This window comes from Grampus griseus (genome assembly GCF_964374135.1).
Source record: "Grampus griseus genome assembly, chromosome: 21".
NCBI lineage: Eukaryota > Metazoa > Chordata > Mammalia > Artiodactyla > Delphinidae > Grampus > Grampus griseus.
Window position 1 is genome coordinate 18,753,893 of NC_139015.1, and position 21,572 is coordinate 18,775,464.

Consider the following 21,572-nt stretch of genomic DNA (forward strand, 5'->3'; position numbering starts at 1 on the left):
TATTTCTGTGGTATCGCATGATAACTTCAATTTTTTCTGGCTCAGTGCCACTGGTTTCCTAGACTTCGAGTTTACTCGGATCTGAGTGTATTAGGATATTTAAAATACCATCACCTAGGCTTACTGCTGTCACTGCAATCTTGTCCTTTTTTTTTTGATCTCAGGAACATGCAAAGGACAAGGTATTCGATTTCTACAACTGATAACGGATTCTATTAAATTGTACACTATAAGTAGACTGTGATGTAGAATACCGTTTATGCTGACCCAAATCCTGCTTATAAAGAATGTGCTGGGATGATCTTTTATATGGGCTTTGTTGTTTGTGTAACTCTTGCTTCTATGCTATTTGTTGCAAGGACAGCCATTTAGTAAAGAAAAAACAAAAACCAAACACCTATTTTATAAGTTCTATTTCCCCTCTAAGTGCTTTATAAAACACAGAATTAGCTTTTCCTACTGCGTTAGTTACTGCCTAATACAAAGTCTATACTCTGAAAACCGCACTAAATCTAACAAGCCACAAAGTATTCCAGTGATGTGTCACACTAGTCCAAGAGAGGGAAAAAAGCCATGCACTATCACTATCTAAAATTCATTAGAAAATCCAACCATAATTAATAAGGAAGTAAGTTTCATTCTGAATTTAATCTTCTTTCTGGAGTAAGTAGCACTTTAAGTATTTTCTCTGCAGTATTTTTTCCAGCTTTACTGAGATATTAATTGACATATAACATTGTATAAGTTTTAATATGTTCAACCTGTTGATTTGATACACTTATACTGCAAAATGACTAACACTATAGCATTAGCTAATAACTCCATCACATCACATAATTACCATTTCTTCTCTGTGGTGAAAACATTTAAGATCTGCTTTCTTCGCAATATATAATTATGTAATATGGTATTGTTAACTATGTTCATTTCACTCTGCTGTAAATGATATCCCCAGGATATAAGATATTCTTATAAGGTAGACATATAAGATACATACCTTATAACTGAAAGTTTATAACCTTTGACCAATATCTCCGTATTTCTCCCACCTTCAACCCCTGGTAACCACCACTCTACTCTGTTTCTCTAGGTTTGGCTTTTTTAGATTCCACATATGTTATACCATACTGTATTTGTCTTTATCTGTCTGGCTTACTGCACTAAGCATTGTACCCTCAAGGTTAATTCAAGTTTTCAAACGTGGCAGGATGTTCTCATGGTGGAATACTATTCCATTTTATATATATACATGTATATATATATCACATTTTATTTATCCATTCATCCACTGACGTACATGCAGGTTGTTTCCCTATCTAGGCTTTTGCAGATGTATACCCAGAAGTGAAGTTGTTGGATCCTATGGTAGTTCTGTTTTTCATTTTTTGAGGAAACCCCATACTGTTTTCCATAGTGGCTGCACCAGTTTACATCCCCACCGAAAGTACACAGGATGCCTTTTTCTCCACATACCTCGCTGACAACTTACCTCTTTTATTTCTGATGATAGCTATTCTGACAGGTGTGAGGTAATATCTCATCGTGGTTTTGATTTGCATTCCCCTGATGAGTAGCCATACTGAGTCGTCTCTGTTCACGTACCTTTAGGTCATTTGCATGCCTTCTTTGGGAAAATGTCTATTCAGTTCCTCTGCTCATTTTTTAATCAGGTTGTTTATGTTTTTGCTGTTAAGTTGTATGAATTCTTTATACATTTTGGATATCAACCTCTTATTGGATATAGAATTTGCAAATATTTTTCCCATTCTGTAGGTTGTCTTTCCATTTTGTTGATGATTTCTTTTGCTGTACAGAAACTCTTTAGTTTGATGTAGTCCTACTTACTCTGCTTTTGTTTCTTGTGATTTTGGTATTACATCCAGAAAATCATTGCAAAGATCATTGTCAACGATCTTTTTCCCAGTGTTTATTCTAGGAGTTTCATGGTTTCAGGCCTTAGGTTTAAGTCTTTAATCCGCTTCAAGTTAATTTTTGTGAGTGGTGTAAGAAAGGGGTCCAATTTCATTTTTTTGCCTGTGCTTATCTAGTTTTTCCAACACCATTTATTGAAGAGAATATCCGTTCCCCTCCGAGTATTCTTGGGTCCTCTGTCAAATGTTAGCTGATCATATTTGCAAGGTTTTATTTATGGGCTCTCAAATTCTATTCTATTGATCTGTGTGTCTATTTTTATGCCAGTATCATACTGGCATAAAATTACTATAGCTCTGTAGTATAGTGTGAAATCAGGAAGTGTGACGTCTCCTGTTTTGTTTTCCTTTCTCAGAATTGCTTTGGCTATTCAGGGTCTTTCGCAGTTCCACATAAATTTTAGGATTTTTCTATTTTGTGAAAAATGCCACTGGAATTTTAAAAGGTATTGCATTGACTCTATAGATGGCTTTGGATAGTACGAACATTATAATACTAATTCTTCTGGTCCATAGCCATGGAATACCTTTCTATTTATTATGCTTTCTTCAATTTCTTTCATCAGCATCTTCAGTTTTCAGTATACAGTGTATATAGATCTTTCATTTCTTTGGTTAAATTTATTCACAAATTGTTTTGATAGTACTGTTAATAGGATTGTTTTCTTTCTTTCTTAGATATTTTATTGTGAATATATAGAAATGCAACTGGTTTTTATATGTTGATTTTCTATCCTGCAGTTATACTGAATTTGTTGATTAGTTGTAACAGTTTTTTGGCAGTCATTAGTATTTTCTATACATTTTCATACCAGTGACAGAGTTTTACTTCCTCCTTTCTGATTTGGATCCTTTTATATTTCCCTTTCTTGACTGATTACTCTGGCTAGGCCTTCCAGTACTACACTGAACAGGAGTGATGAGAGTGGGCACCCTCGTCTTGCTCCTGATCTCAGAGAAAAAGCTTTGAATATCTCACTGTTGAGTATGATATTGGTTATTAGTCATATGTGACCTTTTCCAGGTTTTTTCCTGTTATTGATTAATAGTTTCACAGCACTGTAGTCAGAAAAGATACTTGGCATGATTTCAGTATTCTTAAATTTGCGAAGACTAGTTTTGTGACGTATCATATGGTCTCTCCTGGAGAATGTTCCATGTGTGCTTGACAAGAATGTGTATTCTGCTGTTGGAGGGAATGTTCTATATATGTCTGTTAGGTCCATTTGGTCTAATGTATGGCTCAAGCCCAATGATCTCTTCTTGACTTTCTGTCTGGATGATCTATCCACTGTTGAAAGTGGGGTACTGAAGTCCCCTACTATTACTGTACTTTTGTCTGCTTCTTCCTTCAGATCTGTTTACTAATATACTTCTTCAAATATTAGTAAACTTAATGATCCCCTTATCATTATATTGATATAAAGACCTTCTTGTCTCGTTACTGCTTTTGGCTTAAAGTCTATTTTGTCTGATATAACTACCCCTGTTCTCTTCTGCCTTCTAATTTCATGCTATACCTTTTATCCATCCCTTCATGCTTAGCCTGTGTCCTTAAAGCTAAAGTGCATCTTTTGTAGGCTGCATATAGTTGGTGTTTTATTTTAACCATGCAGCCACTCGATGCTTTTTGATTATCAATACATTTATATTAAAAATAATTATTGATAGTAAGGACTCACTAATGTCATCTTCCTGTTTTCTGGCTGTTTTGTTGTTTCTTTGTTCTTTTCTTTGTCTTTATGCCTTCCTTTGTGAATTGATGATTTTCCATAATGATATGCTTTGATTCCCTTCTCTTTATCTTTTGTAAATCTACTGTAGGTTTTTGCTTTCTGGTTACCATGAGGCTTATATAAAACATTATATATATATATATATATGTCCGTTTTACACTGATGACAATTTTATTTTGATCACATACAAAAACTCTAATCTTTTACTCCCTCTTTTGTTTTTGATGTCACATTTACATTTTTTTATATTATTTATACATTAAAAAATTGTTAAAGCTATAGCTTTTTTTTTTTTTTTTTTTTGCGGTACGCGGGCCTCTCACTGTTGTGGCCTCTCCCGTTGTGGAGCACAGGCTCTGGACACGCAGGCTCAGCAGCCATGGCTCACGGGCCCAGCCTCTCCACGGCATGTGGGATCTTCCCGGACCGGGGCACGAACCCGTGTCCCCTGCACTGGCAGGCAGACTCTCAACCACTGTGCCACCAGGGAAGCCCGCTATAGCTATTTTTAATACTCTTGTCCTTTAACCTTTATACAAAAGTATCTAACACATCACCATATTACAGTGTTATTCTGAATCTGACTATATGTTTACTTTTACCAATATGTTGTACATTTTCATACGTTTCATGTTACTTTTGGCGAAGCTTGATGAACTCCTCTCAGTATTTCTGTAAGGTAGGTCTAGGGATGATCAATGCCCTGAATTACTAGGAAAAGCCTTTATCTTGCCTTCATTTATGAAAAACAACTTTGGGTGAAGTATTCTTGGTTGGCAGTTTCTTTCTTCTGCACTTTGAATGTGTCACTCCTTTCTCTCCTGGACTGCAAGGTCTTTGCTGACAAATCTCTGATAGTCTTCTGGGGCTTACCATGTATAAGAAAATTTTTTTCTTACTACTTTTAAAATTCTTTGTCTCCAATTTCAGATAGTTTTGTTACAGTGCATCTTAGAGAAGATCTTTTAAATTGAAATTTTGGGTTTACCTATTAGCTGTAGAACTTGGAAGTCCAAATATCTCCCCATATTTGGGAAGTTCTAAGCCATTCTTTCTTTTTTTTTTTGGCCATGCTGCATGGCTTGTGAGAGCTTAGTTCCCCAACCAGGGAACCTGAACCTGGACCCTCAGCAGTGAAAACATGCGGTCCTTACCACTGGACTGCCAGGGAATTCCCTATTATTTCTTTAAATAAGCTTTCTATCCTTTCTTCTCCTTCTGGGACTTCAGTGACGCATACATCATTTCTCTTCATGGTGTTATGTCAGTCCCATAAGTTCTTTATTCCTTTTCATTCTTTTTTTTGTTCCTCTGACTTGATAATTAAAATTGATGTGTCTTCTAGCTCACTGATTCTTCTGTTTGGTCAAGTCTACATTTGAAGCTCTCTACTGAATTCTTCAGCATTGTATTCTTCAGCTCCAACCTTTCTGTTTGGTTCTACTTAATGTTTTCTATCTCATTGTTGAACTTCTCATTTTGTTCTTGTATCATTTTCCTGGTATTGTTAAATTATTTAACTGTGTTTTCTTATAGCTCTTTGAGCATCTTTAGTGCAATTATTCTGAATTCTTTGTTGGCAGTTCCTGGATCTCTATTTCTCTGGGGCCAGTTACAAGAGGTTTACTGTATTCTTTGGTGGGGCCATGTTTCCCTGATTCTTTGTGATCCCTGTAGACTTGCATAGGTGTCTAAGTATTTTAAGCAGCAGTCACTCTTTCAGGCTTTATGAACTAACTTTGATAAGGGAAGCTTCTCACCTGTGGGTGGGGCATAATAAAGCATGCTGTCATCCTGGGTCTAGTGGTCCAGACCACCAGGTGCGGGGCATGTGGTGGCACCAGGTATGCATGTGTGTGCGCACGTGTGTGTGTGTGTCTGTGGTGGGACTCAGGCATAATACCGCTTCTGCTCAGGTTGCTGGACATGGCGCGGGGTTAGCAGGAATCTAGACTTGCATCTTGCATGACAGAGCCCTGAACTAACAGCCACCATGGCTCCCAGGTTCCTGTGAAGGTGGGGAGGCACTCAGACGGCTGGTGTCTTACGCTTGTGCAGATGCAGAGGACTGTGATGGCTGCTGGTGCAGTGCTGGAGCTACAGCAGGGGTGGGGAGGAACTCAGGTGGCTAGTGTCAGCAAACATAAACACCTGTGGAGTGAAAGATGGCAAAACTTGCTGGGGGTCCCTGGTGGCTGTGCTGGCCATTGGCTTCATCAGTGGCAAAGGCTGCTGAGTCCGTCCTCAGAGCAGACCTCTGCGAAATGCAGTTATGAGCACTGCATATGTGCTAATAATAGTCCCTGCTTGTCCTCCTTGACCCTAGTTGTCTCTGTAAGTCTCAGCTTTGTTGGTGTGGGTGGTGTGAAGCTGAAGTTGCACAGGGCCCCAAAAGGATGAAGAAGCTGTTTGCTCACCCCACTCTTCCTTTTTAGGCACGGGGAATTCTTTCTAGCTAGGAAGTTCCTTCCTGGTGCTGAACAATGCCAGCATGGGGGTGGGATGATGCAGGCAAAACAAAGCTGTTTTCCTTCTCTTCTCATGAGATTATTTGCAGGGATTTTGTTCCACTGTGTGGCTAAAACTTCCTAAGTGGACTTTCTAGGTTTTTATTTGTGGATAGCAGTCCAATAATTGATTTTTATGAGGCGCATGGGGGACTGGGAGCCTAGGATCTCCTATGTTGCTATTAGCACTTTTAAGTCATTAATTATCTCAGATCATATTACCCCTATTAATGCTAGATTTTATGATAGACTTTGACTACTGACAGCTGGAGACTTAAACACCAAGCAACTTGGATTTTTTTTAATAGCGTTAATGAAATAGAAAAAAACGGAAGCTATGAAGGTTTGAAACTTTCAAGAACCATGGTGAATGTAGGAAGTGTTTGGAAAAATATACAAAGAAAAAACTTTCTCTAAGATGAGGATGCCTTGGGACTTCCCTGGCCGTCCAGTGGTTAAGACTTCACCTTCCAATGCAGGGGGTGTGGGTTCGATCCCTGGTCAGGGAGCTAAGATCCCACATGCCTCGTGGCCAAAAAACTAAAAACATAAAACAGAAGCAATACTGTAACAAATTCAATAAAGACTTTAAAAATGGTCCACATCAAAAAAAAAAAAAACTTTAAAATGAGAATGTCTTTAATAATGACTTAATAATCAGTAATGAAGTGTAGATTATAACTCAGTGAGGAGTTATTATAGTTAAATGATTGCTAGTTATATTTACAGTGTCTTTTAATAAACCTGTTAGTTTTTTTTTTTTTTTTTTTTTTTTTAACCTGTTAGTTTTTAAAAATACGTTGAAGATGATCCATTCTTTCAGAACTTAATATATTAACCAATAAGCTAATTTATTGGTTATTACAGGAATAATGGCTTCTAGTCAACAAAACTAAAATATAAACGCTATAAGAATATCATGAAGACATAACACGACAACAGATTTTTGTGAGATTTGATGTAGGACACAGTAATTTTGTTTCTTGGCAGAAATAAAATATGGCTTTTCAGAGTAATTGCTTCTTTGGGAGAGAATTAAAGCATCTTTGCATTATTAACACAGCAGCTCTGCTAGTACATCCATTATAAAACTCATTTTAGGCATGAGGCTTATTTAGAATATTATAAATTCAACAGTTTTTTTTAACATTACACTCAGGGGTAAAAGAAAAGATTAGAAGTTATAGTAGAGGCAAGCAATATTTAAAAATTGTTTTAAAACATTTTATGGTATAGATTTTGTATTTCAATACACAGTTCGGGATAAACCCAAATCAGACAAGTCCAAACTTTTCAAATACATTAAACTTTAGTAAGGTAAGAAATAAACAATTACAACCTGTGTAAGTAAATTATTAATAGACTATTAGATATAATTGTATAGCTAGAAATAATTTCGTAAGTAGTCATTTCTATACTGTATATGGTCAGTGGTCTCCTAGTTAGTGAGCAGAACAAAATTAATTTAAAGCACTTATTTTCCCCAATTAACTTAAGAACAAGAAAATAAAAAACAAAACAAAAACTTTGACACTTTATAAATAGCTAGGAGAACACACACAACATTATTAGCCCAAATACAGAATAAAATGTACATAATCCATCAGGTTTGATCATTTTGTGTGTATGTTCTTTGGCTCGTTTATTCATTAATTCAACAAGTCTGTATAAGTCTTATAAAGAGAATTATACAGATAAGTAATATTCTCATTCTGTGGCCAAGGTAATTTCATTTTATTAGTGGAGATGATTATGCAAAAACTATATAAGACTGAGAAAAATGAATACGACAAAGAACTACCACGGCCATTCAGAATTGGAGAACTTTATATTCATCCAGGAGCATAAAGAAATGACTTCATGCAAAAAAGCAGCCCTTTTTTGGATGAGAGAGGAAGAGGGTTTTACAAGTACAGAAAAGGAGGAATGTCATCCCACAATTATAATACTTACAATAAAAGGAAATGTATTATGTGTACATTGTTAACAAGAATTAACATAAAATAAAATACCTGACTCATTTTTCTACCTGAGTCCTATTCTAATACATCCTTTAGGCTATTTTTATTATTTAGCTAAAATGACACCGAAAGTTTAATAATATTTAGGGGGAGGGAAGAAATGAGTAAGAGAGAATGTACGGAAGGGGAGAGAGAAAGACATCTACTGTTCAAAATATTCAGCATGACTCCTCCAAGATAATGGGACATTTCTCCAATGCAGACCTATTGTTTCCTCCCCTTGAGGTTATTAATTATTCATAAACTATAGCATAATTTGGTCTATAGCATGACCAAATCACACTGGCATTTTTTTTTAATATAAGAGGGACACAGTATATTTGATTCTCTGTTTTGATAAATATATGTGACACATATGATGTGGTGTTTAAGGCTTTATGGGGAAAAAAGGTTACTTAAGTATACAGAAGCCCTAAAACTTATTTTAATGTAACATAATACGTAAATTTTACACAAATTTTCTCATGGCTCCTAATCTTTATATCTAAAGGTGATGTGATAATATGAATATTGAAATAATTTTTGAATGCTAATTTCATCCAAGTTTATAAAAAATTTATTTAAATCATTGATTAGCATTTTAAAGAATCAAAATATAATGATGTTGGAAAATACGCAATGAATAAGAAATATTCTGAGTTACCGAAATTTACATGGTCTTATTTTGAAGTTGTGGAGATATACCTCTAAAATGCTTTTTTAAAATTAGAATGTATATGCTTATTATGTTTAATATAATTGACTCAATTTTATTCATAGTATGAGAATAATTTCCTTGGTTTATAATGACCATAGGGGTCTATTTAGTCCATTATTCTTTGCAACGTACTCAATAATTTACCAAAATTGGAAAAAAGTTATTTGTTAACTGGTTTGTATTATTTATCCCTTTCTCTGTGGGCAGGTCAATTCTTCATGCCTTTGCTTTTTTACTATTTTCTCTGAAATCACATTTACTCTGGATTCTCAGAATGTTTAACTGTATTAGATTAAATTTGACATCGTAAAACACATTCTCATTTTGTAGTATTATAATCCCTTTGGGTATGTGCTTCAAGGTTTTAATTACAAAGTACAAACAAAGCTCAGGAGGGAAGCCGCTGTTTTTCAGACATAGTTAACATTTTTGAAAGGCTGAAAATATAACTTGAGTTCCTATTTGCAAAGAAAGATTTATTCATCTATTCAGCTTTATTTTTATTTAATATCTGCCATGTGTGAAATGTTTTGATAGGTGGTAAGGATACAAATTACATGGTCCTTCTTGATTAATTGCCAGGGTTGTTAGTAGCTAAACAGTTGAAAGGAAGTTAAAGGAGCAGTTTGGGTTGGCTTCAGAATTGGTAAAGGTCAGTGAGTTTAGGATCAAGAGTGCATACTGTGATGATGAAAGTCAAAACCACGTGTAGAGAGGGCAGAGAGAAGCAGCAATAGATGCCAGAGATAAAGGCAAAGAGTCTTACCAATGGCCAACTAGACACAAAAAATTTTAAAATCAAAAGAAATAAAAAGATAAGGCAAAGCTTGCCAAGAGAGAAGACGCAAGGCCATAGCAACAGAGCAACCATGGTACTGAGGCAAACTTTTAAAACAGTTCAGTTTCTAATACCACACAATGTAATAATAAGCAGAGCTTTAATGACTGAGACTTTGGGCAAACCCAGATCATACTGCATCTCTCTACTAGTCTATCAGCTCCATGATATAGCTGTACTACTAGGGCAGATACAGTACCTGGTATTGAATGGGCTCTCAACAAACATTTATTGGATGGAAAAATAAAGGAACGAATAAATGAAAAGGCAGACTCTCAATTCCAAACTCTACCATAAAATTTTTGCACTCTCAATTCCAAACTCTACCATAAAATTTTTGCATACCTTTACCAATTATTATTCTCTTTCTGTTTTTTTTTTGTTTAAAATCTTTTGTTATATGTTGACATTCTCTTTGCTGGTGGTATGAAGATTATAATAAAACTCCTGAATATCCTAAATAAAATAATTGTATTTAGTTTAAATAAGCCTATACAATTTTCCACTTAGGACTAAAATATGTCCCTCAAAGAGCTAGTATATGCAAAATCCCTGAGGCATGAGAGTGTACAGCACTGGAGAAAGTGTAAGACTATTATGGCTACCTGAGACAAGTGCTACATTAACGATAAATTCTCGATTAAGCAGCATGCATTTCTGCAACAAAATGCTTTTGCATGTGCATGTAGAACACAGCTCTTAGCTACATTCACAACTGAAGTATAATGCAGTGAAAAATTTTGGATTATATATGGTAAACCCATAGCAACTCTCAGGCAGCAGCTAAAAGCCAAATCTTAAAAAAGAGGACAATATATTTATTTAGTTGGGAGTTATAATCTAAGCACAAGTTTATTTAACTGAATGCATCTCATTCAAGATGTTTTTTTTTTAACGACAGAAAATGTCTTTATGTCCCATGTAATCACACAGTTATATAGATTCCCTTTAGCTACACAGTAATGACTGTTTTTGTGATGACTTTCACGCCGTGAAGTAGACCATTAGTACTTGACTTGTGCCATTACATAGCAACTTAACAGTAACTAACAAACTTGCAAATCAGCACAGTAACATACTGCCTGCACTACTAATTTTCTTTACATTGTCTATATTCATTTACATTTAAGTTCAGTGTGGTGAAACTTACTCTGGTAACATCTGTAGATCCTTGTAGGCATGTGTTATTTCACAATTAATATGTGAAAATGTGAACAGTCACTGATATTACAAATATATATAATTTTTTAAAGCTAATAGCTAAGTAAAGACCCAACAACATACTCCACAGTCTTTTAAGCTTGTCTGATCCAATTAGCTCAGTTCAGAGAGAAAATTGAACTACTGAAGCTAGAATTAGAAGTTCAGAGCTGACACAGGCCCACTATATATCAATTCTGTTGATGGCCACAAACTATCCACTACTCAAACCAGTGTTGATCCTAAGGTGAATGAGGAGTGGGGATGGATAGCTGAGAGGACTGGAATGTATACCCCTTCCCGAAAATACAATTCAAAACACAGGCCCCGTTGACAGAGCATCAGTAACAAACCTTCTATAAAGGAGCAAATAATCTGTTCACCTATATAAGAATTGTTAAAATGTACAACAGGATAAAACAATTTCTGACAGATATTCTTAAGTAAATATGTTTTTATAGTTTTCCCTACAGGATTATCTACAAGACAAATATGATACTGACTTAAAAAATTATTCACAATTGGTGAGACATTTTGACTACTTGTTGCTATTGTTTTCAGAGCGTGGTATCTTAACACCATTTGAAAAGTATGTTTCTTCATGATTTTTTTCCTCTGTTTTGGAAACTACTAACAAAGAATAAACTCTTAGCATATTATGAGAAGCTGTAGTAGACACATCTACGAGGGCACTACCCGTGCACCAGCCTGAAATCCACCAGTGCAGGGAAAGTAACGCCTTCCCCAGAGAAATAGCACTCAACGAGTGACTGATGAGAGCTGGTATATGAATATCAATACCTTAGTTTCCCTCACCACTGGGGTGGGAAAATCCCTGTATGTGTTCCACACCAGCTCCCAGAGATCCCCAAGCAGTATTAAGCTTCAGTGGCCCGAAGCGCTCATGGGCTGGATACGGCATCTTTTTTGACTGCCTTCCCTTCCTGAACTCAGTTTCCCGCTCCTGTCTCACGTTCGCCTCACCTCCAGCATGAGCTACTTTCATCTGAATTGTTGTCTTTGGGTCTGTTCTGCGAGGGACCCAGACTAAGACAGCAGTGTTTTCAACTTTTAAAAGCGCTTATACATCTATGATTATATTTTATCTCACAAACTACAAGGTAAGAAAAGCAGTATTAGTCCCTCTTTTCTTACATTAAATGAGTCTAAGTAACTTCCACCCCTAGCGACACAACTGCTAAGAGGCAGAGCTTGGGAAGAACTCAAGCCCGTTCTCTTCCCATCTGTTTCTCTGCCTGTATACTTCAGGACAAGGCATAAACATGACTCCGTGGGCCTAAGAGTCATTTTTACTCTCTCTTATGTAAACATCTCTTTGTAAGCATATATAAAATGTCCAAGATTAAATAGTGTTTACTAAGATAGATTAAAGCAAACAATTATACCCAAAACATTTTCATATCAGTTATATTTAGTGATGGTGTTCCATATATACAATCCTCCCAAACATTAAACCACAGGTCAGTGTGATTCGAAGCACTCACTGGTTGCTTCAATTAAAAAAAAATTTTTTTTAAGAAAGTCATCCTTTGGGTATAAATGCTAGATGGGATGGCCTTCTTGGCTACAAAATATATAAGAAAACAAAATTATATTTAAGATTCTCTGGAGCTTCTCCTTTTCGACTCTGATGTCTGAGCCTCGTGCTTCCTTGCTGTGAGCAGTGTCCTCTGCACTGTACGATGCTTAGCGGCATCCCTGGCTCCACCACTAGCTGCCAGTAGAGGGCAGCTGCCCCCACCGTTGTGACAACCAAAACTGTATCCAGAAACTACCAAATGTCCTCCGGGGGTGCCGGGAGGAGGGGGGCGGGGAGCCACATTCATCCCTCTTGGTATGATACGCGTTTCACAGCCCAAACATCCCTTCACTACTCCATGAGACAGCCAGTCTATAAGGGCAGTAAGGGTTAATGTGGCGTGGGGACAGAAACCACTTATACCTACCTTGAAATTTTACAAATGAGGAAAAGTTGAAGTCCTGGTAACAGTTATCTACCGTTATAGGGTTCCAAAGTTAGCACGAGTGGAAGAAGTTAACAATGCATGTGAAGCTTATGCTTCTGAAATATGACTTAATGCTGTTTCACAGAAAGAACCACGGCTTTTCATGTTTGGGACCAACAAAGGAATCTGTTATCAGCTTGTCTTTCCCACTAGTAGCTCAATATAGCCCTGACAGCATGAGGCAGAACATGAAACCTCTGGTAAGATGAGAGGACGACATGGGAAGTAAAGCAATGTTTCTGGGGAATAAGTAGAATAAATGTAAGCATACTGATGGCAACTTAAAGAGAACTCTGAGGAAGTTCACAAGCACAAAGAAACTATATGCCAATGTCCATTGCAATAAATTCAGATGTTAACAGAAGTTCTCCCATGCTTTTGGGATTTGGGTTTAGTTAGCTCTACTTTGTAATTCTGTTGTTGGCTTTGCATTTTGATGAATCCCTATCAGTATTTAACAAGAAGGAAGGCAGAGGTGTATCATACCACCATCTTAACCCTGAAAAATCTCTCTTCACTTCTGTTTCACTGTCATCTTTTTATAGCATCACCTTAGGAATGTACATAGACCCATCCCCTTTGTTAAACTGTGCGTATGTAGGTTTAAATCTATGGTATTTGCTTGATGCAAGAAAGGCTAGTCAATTCTCAGTGGCCTTTTAATCTCTCTGCTTATATTTTGAATGACTAACCTAGCTTTTAATGTTCTGCATCTCATACTTCTCATAACTTTACAGCTTAATGCAACAACATTCTCTGTAATCTATTATCTATAGGGAGACAGTTTACTTAACTACATAGTATGTTCTTTCTCCTTGACATGAAACTACAAGGGGTTGCATTTATTGTTACGTATTTTTTATAATTTTCTAAATTTCCATAGTGAGCATTTATTAATTTTATGATCAGAAAGTAAACTTTAAAAGCAAAAGTTGAAAGAGGAAGTCAAAGTATCATATTTTAACGAATAATGAGAGGAACCAGATAATAGAAAAATACAGCCTGGAAGCTAATGACACATTCTAGGATTACACCTGGCCACGTATATCTTTAAGCCTCTAGGGTCTTATTAGGTCTTAGTCACTTTATTTAAAAGGACTATGTTTGTCAAGGTTATGGAGGTTTCATGACATTTCACCCATATTTAATTAGTCAATCTCCCTGCAGAAAATAGTAGGTATCATTTCAGATTCATATTGCTCAGGGCCCTCAGACTCAGAATTTCTGTCAAATATTTAAAATAGATTTTAGCATCAAGATCCAAACATTAACCACTGTTACTAACAACATTTATGTCTAAACTTTAAATATGTATTTTAAATATTTAGTCTAATTATTATCAACTTAGTCTTCGAATGACTCTCGATCATGTTACAAGATCCACCATTCTAATTCTGGCTTCTACTACTTGGACTATTATTTTTCCTCATTTGTAAAATACCTGCTCTCTGACCTCACAGTATTATGCTTAAAAGGTATAAAACTAGATGTTACAATGCCAAATCCATTAAAAACTCCCATATACAGGAAAAACAGCAAATTAGGCAATTTTAAAAGTTTGACACAAAAGAACTCACCACCATCCAGAATTCTATTTAGAAACCGACTTCAGAAAAACCGAGGGGGTAGGGGGGGCAGGGGAACAACCCAACTATTTCTGGAAACCATACAGACCTTCATAGTACAATTTTAAAGTATTTACAAAGTTAAGTTCACTTTAACATTGAAATACTTCTTCATAAACAATTTTAATACAAATTTCTTAAATCATCTAACATAAATCAAATAGTTGAAGCCAAACATATTTTAAAAATTAATTTAGAAAAAATGAACAAAAATTAGAATTCATTTAGCTGATATTTATGTGTAATAGCTACCTAAAAATAAGTCTTTAAAATGTAAATGGTTATTCAGTTATGTTACAAATATGAAAACCACAGTAAACTTACTGTTTCATATACCTTACTCCACTAAATGTGCATTGGTCATAAGAATTAATGCCAAATTATAAAATTCCTTTATAAATATTCATAAGATACTCACTTTGTCATTTTATTCCATACCACTGAAAGAGATAAATAGCCTAATTATAGTTATTCTCAAAAACACAAATCCTACATGGTAATTTCTTTTTAGAAATACAGGTTAAAATATGAAGAACTTACCAAAGAAGGATAGTGCTAATTTTCAAGTTATATCTTGAAATTTAAACACATCTATTATAAAGAAAACCACTCACTATTATTATTCTAATGGACAGTCATTGTTTAAAGCATAATTCTGTACCAGTAACCACTTGATTTTATAAAGCAAAGTTAATCTTCTATTTTGTTCCAGTAATATGAAAACACATTATTATGCAAATCAATTCATTAAAACAAAAACAATTTTCTGTTTCAGTGTATATTGACATTATGCATATTAAAAAGCAGGAAGGGAAGTTTTGCTAAAATACGTTAAAATGCAAAACAAGAAAAGAGCTATATACTAATGGGCAACATTCTCCTGCCCCTTTAACCTGCTTTTGTCTATACTGCTTAGTAAGTAACATCTTAGTAATTAACAGATCAGTCCAAAACCATATCTACATCTCTGGCCAAGAGCACACTCAAGCAATTGATTGTGCAGCAAGAAGCTCCTATATTTCCAAGACTTTCATGATTTTTTTCCTTCAATCCTAATACTTCATTCAAATGTAAGAAAAAATGTTTTTATAAAATATGAGGGTGAAGAGTTTGGGACAAAATTCATTTCGTGAAGAGTTTGGAACAAAATTCATTTCTTTAAACAACCTGGTTAGAGGTTTCAGTCTCATCATTTCTGTAACTTTTGATTAAGGTGCTGAAAAGCTAAAATACGTACTCTGAAAACTAGATGCACGTATGAAGGAAAAGTTTTTTTCTTTTAAAAATATAGAAAATTCTGTTTTCTTAATGTGTTCCTCTGGGCCATCACAGTACCTTTTCCTAAGGGCCATGCCAATCTCTACTTACAAAATAGTAATACAACAATGTGGAGGGGGCAAATAAAACATTTTCTAAATCAATAGAGAAAATTTCTTTCCAATCTAATCTAAACCTTAAAATAAGTGTTCCTGTCACATTAAGGTTACTAACTGGTTTATGTGGAATTAACAGTGACATGTTGATCCTATTATCATTCAGACTAGTGACAAAAAATAAATGGAAAGAATTAAGATAATACAATTCAAGAAACCAAAATCTCCTAGTGTGAGTCTTTATAATCATTTAATAAAACGTTCATTGAGGACCAGCTGTATGTAAGTGTAAAGATGAAAAATAGCTTAAAAGAAACTCCCTATGTTAAGAATTTGACTAATACATAAAATATTAAAAAAAATTATTATAAAGGAATGCAGAGATACATAAATGGGCTAACTACATATTTATAAATGTGTAAAGGGAAGAAGAATTTCTAACGTAATTAAGGAATGCATTTCAGAGGGTTGGCAAATTAGGTGGTATTTGAAGGATGGGCATGATTCAATAGAAATTCCAGGAATGGAAGCAGCAAAATAAAGCATATATTTAGGGGACAAGGGACAGTACAAATACACTAACACTGAGTTTCTCTGCAAAGGAGTAGAGGTCTTAGGCTGGAAAGGAAAATTACAATGGGCAAGTAATGGACAGCCACTTAGGATTTCCAATTTAACTGATAACTCTGGTCCACACATATTAATATTATCAATATAGTCAAAGTATGCTTTAGGAATATTCACCTAGTGGCCTAAAATACTCATTTGTGAAGTCTAGTGCCTAGCATATATTCAGTGACCAATAGATGGCATCCACGTTGTCACTGTTACTGTAATCAGTGCAAATTTTTTTGGCGCTTACTCCAGTAAACGACGTGTGAGGGGATTAGAGTCTCATGATTTAGCAAAGTAATGGCTGAAATGGTAAGAAGATTACAGTGAGAATGAAGAGTGACAGAATACAACACTTTAAAATATGCCACTTTGGCCTAAGAATTATTTTAAGCTGAAGGCACTGAGAAGAAGCAGATACTAGAAAATTCTCTGCCTTCCCCAATCTGCCTAAAAGCAGGACATAAATTCACAACGGTGTCCCTCCTCCTTTCTCTACCAGCAAGGACATAGGTAGAGACAATCTACAGGTGGAGACAATCCTTGGAGACAACTTTAGATCCTTATCAGTGGAGAAGGCAACCGCAAACTTAAATCTGCACACTACACCTCACTTTTGCTTGTCTTACTTTTCCTGGTCACTTCCACAACTGGCTTTCCCTCAATACCTTTCTTTCTGTCTGTAACTGAAGATGGCACTTAAGCCTGAGCTCTAAGCCACCTCTGAGAGTTATTCATTTTTCCCTATCTCCCATGTATACATGAGGTATACATGTTAATCACTTTGTTTTTCTCTTGTTATTCTGTCTTTTGTTACAGGGGCCTCAGCCAAAGACTCAGAACAGTAGAGGGAAAATTATATTTTCTTCCCCTACATAAGCTAAAACATTTCACAAGAATGTTGATGAATTTTTCATATACTTTAACAAATGTATTTAAGCAAATAATAAAAAGCAATGCTTAATATGTTTATTTGCCTAAGAAATGTTATAAGAATATTAAAAGGCAGTAATAAAAATTTTATCAATTTCCAAAATTTACACTTTTAAGTATCATTAACAAAACAGTGATCAAATCTTTGTGTCAGGCCCTCTTTATGAAATAGGAACATATCAGGGACCAAAGTGGATAAAAAGCCATGCTGTCAAGTGCTTATACCCTACTGGGGTCCTGGCAAAAGACAAACAAAAGTAACACAAAATAGTAAATTATATAACGTGTTATAAGTGCTATGGAGAAGAAATTTAAAAAGGAAAGGAAGACAGTGAGTATGGGTATTGGGGAAGAGGATGAGAGAAAAGGACTACACTTTTAAATAGGATGGTCAGGAAGACTTGAAGATAAGGGGACAATTTATTGCTTGATAATTACTTCCAATTATTTTTTCTGTAAAATTAATTTTGAATATTAGACATTCAAATCACTTTTCTAATTAGTGACAGATTTAAAAAATACAGAGTACACATAACAAAAGACATGTCTGATTTACTACAGCATCTGATTATCCAGAGTCTAACTTTGACTCCATATTCTTGACACCTATAGAAGAAATCTGAAAATGTTGACAAAAATATGAGACCAAAATGGTTATTATATAGTATCAGTGACTGTAACTAGCAACCAGCCCTTAAAATCTAATTGAGCCATCAGGGTACATACAGTAAGTAAAGTGAACTATACCCCTATATTACAGTTCCACACAGAAGTTCAAAGAAAGCCACAAACAATTTAGGAAGAAGAAATAACTTGTTAGCTTTTTTAATATTAAAGATATTTGAAGTACTGTAAACAATGAAGAACAAACCTCATAAGCTTACATTATACATTTATATTTATAGAGAAATTATAACATGATTGGCCATGGGATAACTTTATTCCATTCAGAGCCACAATATTCAGAAATTAAGAATTTATTACCATTTTAGGTGTGATTCTGGTACTGTGGTTATGATTTTTTAAGAAAGCTTCATCTTTTATAGGTACCTACTGAAATATTTATGTTTGAAATGAAATGATATTGGGCAGTTATTTCAAAAGAATCCAACAGCAGTAAAGAGAACTGGATGGGAGAATAGATGAAACAAGATTGGTTATGAACTGGTAATTAAGTTTGGTGATGAGTGCACGAGGGGTGTCATTATATTCTTCCCTCAAAATCTGTATAAAGAAAAAGCTAGAGAAAAAAGGCACATTTTAGAACAGTAATCTTCACCAACCTAATACTAAGTCTCAAAGACAGTATTCTGCAAAGTTGATCTATGACAATATATTTCCCACCCACCAAAAGGAAAGGGAAGGCAGCAAAACAGTAGCAGTTACTAATGTAAATTTTGCTACTGATTTAACTACACACCAATTTCACTTTCAATTTTCTGGCAAACAGTTCCTGGCATCCTAATACAATGGCTTCAGGGTTCTTAATGATCTTCTGAGCTAAATTAAATTTATCATTGCTGGGACACTCGCTACAGACTGTTCCTGTTTCCTCTTTTGGCATTACATATTATTGCCATAGCAGTCTGCAAAGTTGGAAAAATAATTTATGTGTATATATTTGATAAGTAGGTACACTGAATTTTTTTTAATCCACGCTAAAGCAGTCCTCACCCTAAAAAATATATATATATGTGCATGTTGTGTGTATGTACATGGTGAAGGTAGTAAATGAGAAGAGAAAGAACATATATTTCGATTTACAAATAGAATCCTTTCTTACTAAATGCTAAACATAATTTTGGATTCCTATGTAAACAGGATTAAAGTTCATAATACTGATGCACAGAACATGCACTTACCACCTGTCCATTGTGCGGGTTTTTATGAGCATATGGTGGTCCACGGATATGATTCCACATCTGGCCAGAAGTCATAGCAAAGACTATACACTGAAAAAACAGGGTACAATATTATAACATGTAAACTGAAAAATAAGAGAATACTGCATTCTTTAAAAAAAATGCTCATGAAACTATCTTTCAAATATCATGTAACAGCTCATCCATTAAAATCATTTTCATTTACTAACTATGGGACCTTTGGTAAGTTACTTTTCTTCTGCTTCTCAGATTTGATATCTATAAACTGGGGATACCAACTATGCTGATGACATACATTAATGGGTAAATAAATAAATTGGGTAACATATGTAAAGCATCTGGCATGGTGACTGATAATCTGATATGTCCTAACTAGAGCTAGTCAAAAGTACAGGTAAAACATGATGTTTTAGATATAGCCAGGAATAATTCACAGAAGCCATATTCCTGCTAGATCTAGCAAAAAAGGCTGCATTTGGAAAACTAATCTTAAAGATCCGAGACATTACAGAGATGGTGGGGGAGGAAACAGTATGAACCAGAGGTCACAGTCAATCACTGTAACTTATATGTAAGCATGTTTTGTTTAAATCACACATGCTTAAATTTACAAACATGGACATCTTTAGACTGAAATATGTCTTCAGGTTAAAACACTTCCTACTGTCTCAGAACTTGCCCAGCTCACTCTTTATTTGAACTGCCCACCTCTGGTAGGTAGCTATATCAACAAAGATTCAAGGTCAGAATGAGCAATGTGTGACTGGGGATCTAAACATACAAGATTTGCACAATTTTTAAAGGAGAAACGAGGATACAAAAGGGGGAAAGCAGGATGAGGCAAATCAATGGAGGATTTTTAAACCCAGAGAATAAATCTGAACTCTGTTTCATAACTTCTTGGGAACCACAATATTTCAAAAGAAAATAAAAATGATATAACAGGATTATAGAGATTAATCTGAATCCTTTCCACACTTTCTTGAGAATAACTCTGAAATAAACTGAAACTTCTTAAAAGTCAGATTTGACTTGTATATAGACTTTGAATAGATTGAGGTATTTCCGGAAAGTCAAGATTTTACAAAATATTTGTGCTTTAAACTTAGAAGGTACATTAGAATTTAGGCCCGAAGTGAAACAGAGAATGATGCACCACCTAAAAAGTCATTTAAAAATGTGAAATTGTTACGTGAGAAAAGTAAATTGTATATCTAATTTATAGGGGTATCATGTCTGTGACTTAGAGAATATATTAAAGTTGATTATTCTGTAGATAGATTATAATATAGTAGTGTGAAAGGCAGAGTATATTTTAAAATCCAGGAAAAGATATATCTAGTGAGTAAACACATTTATAGTATAAGCAAGTGACATACTAGAGTTCTATCATTTGGGGGACCTAACCCTCATAGTCACTAAATCAGCACTGAAACTGTATGTATTTCTGGTTTTACTTTTACCTGTCTGCCTATTCCTTCTCTGCCTTCTACTGCTGCACTTGATATTCCTATTTCCAACTATGGTGGAAAAATAATGCATGATCAAGTCTGTATTTTAGAAGGATGGTACTAGTCACAGTATGGAGAATAGACTGGAGAAAAGTATAACTTGAGGCAGAGAAATCATTTTGGAGGCTGATGTATAAAAACGCTTGAGAGACTATAGTGGCCAATTCCATGGTAGTGACAGAATTGAGAGATCTGGACAAACAGCAGAAATATTTAAGAGATGGAATCAACAGACTTTGGTGAATGATTGATCTGATAGAAAATAGTCAAAATTAACCTCTGGGTTTCTGATTTGAGCAACAGTGTGTAGTTAGTGGTGACACCCAAAGAGATACAGAATAAGGCAGAAGCATGTTAAGGGTGAAAGGGAAGAAGGTAACAAAGATTTGGAGCTCCCTCTGTTTTAATTATTATTTTTTTACAGTAGGTCCTTGTTTGTTATCTGTTTTAAAAATAGCAGTGTGTACATGTCAATCCCAAATTCCCAATATATCCCCCCCACTCTTCCCCCCTGGTAACCATTAAGTTTTTTTTGAAGTCTGCAAGTCGGTTTCTGTTTTGAAAATAAGTTCATTTTTGTCATTTTTTTTAAGATTCCGCACATAAGCAATATCATATGATATTTGTCTTTATCTGTCTGACTTACTTAGTATGATAATCTCCAGGTCCACCCATGTT

At 35.1% G+C, this 21,572-nt stretch overlaps 1 protein-coding gene across 5 annotated transcripts in view; it reads right to left on the minus strand.

Moving 5' to 3' along the window:
• Positions 1-21,572, minus strand: part of TUSC3 (tumor suppressor candidate 3) — a 183,014-nt gene that overhangs the window by 57,374 nt on the left and 104,068 nt on the right. For 4 of the 5 annotated variants that reach the window (XM_082680493.1, XM_082680490.1, XM_082680489.1 and 1 more), the window contains exon 6: positions 19,363-19,452. In XM_082680493.1, coding sequence (XP_082536619.1) covers positions 19,363-19,452 — 90 coding nt within the window. Of the gene's footprint in view, positions 1-6,576; positions 6,715-19,362; positions 19,453-21,572 lie in introns of those variants that run through there. The other variant, XM_082680491.1, reaches the window with a different exon arrangement.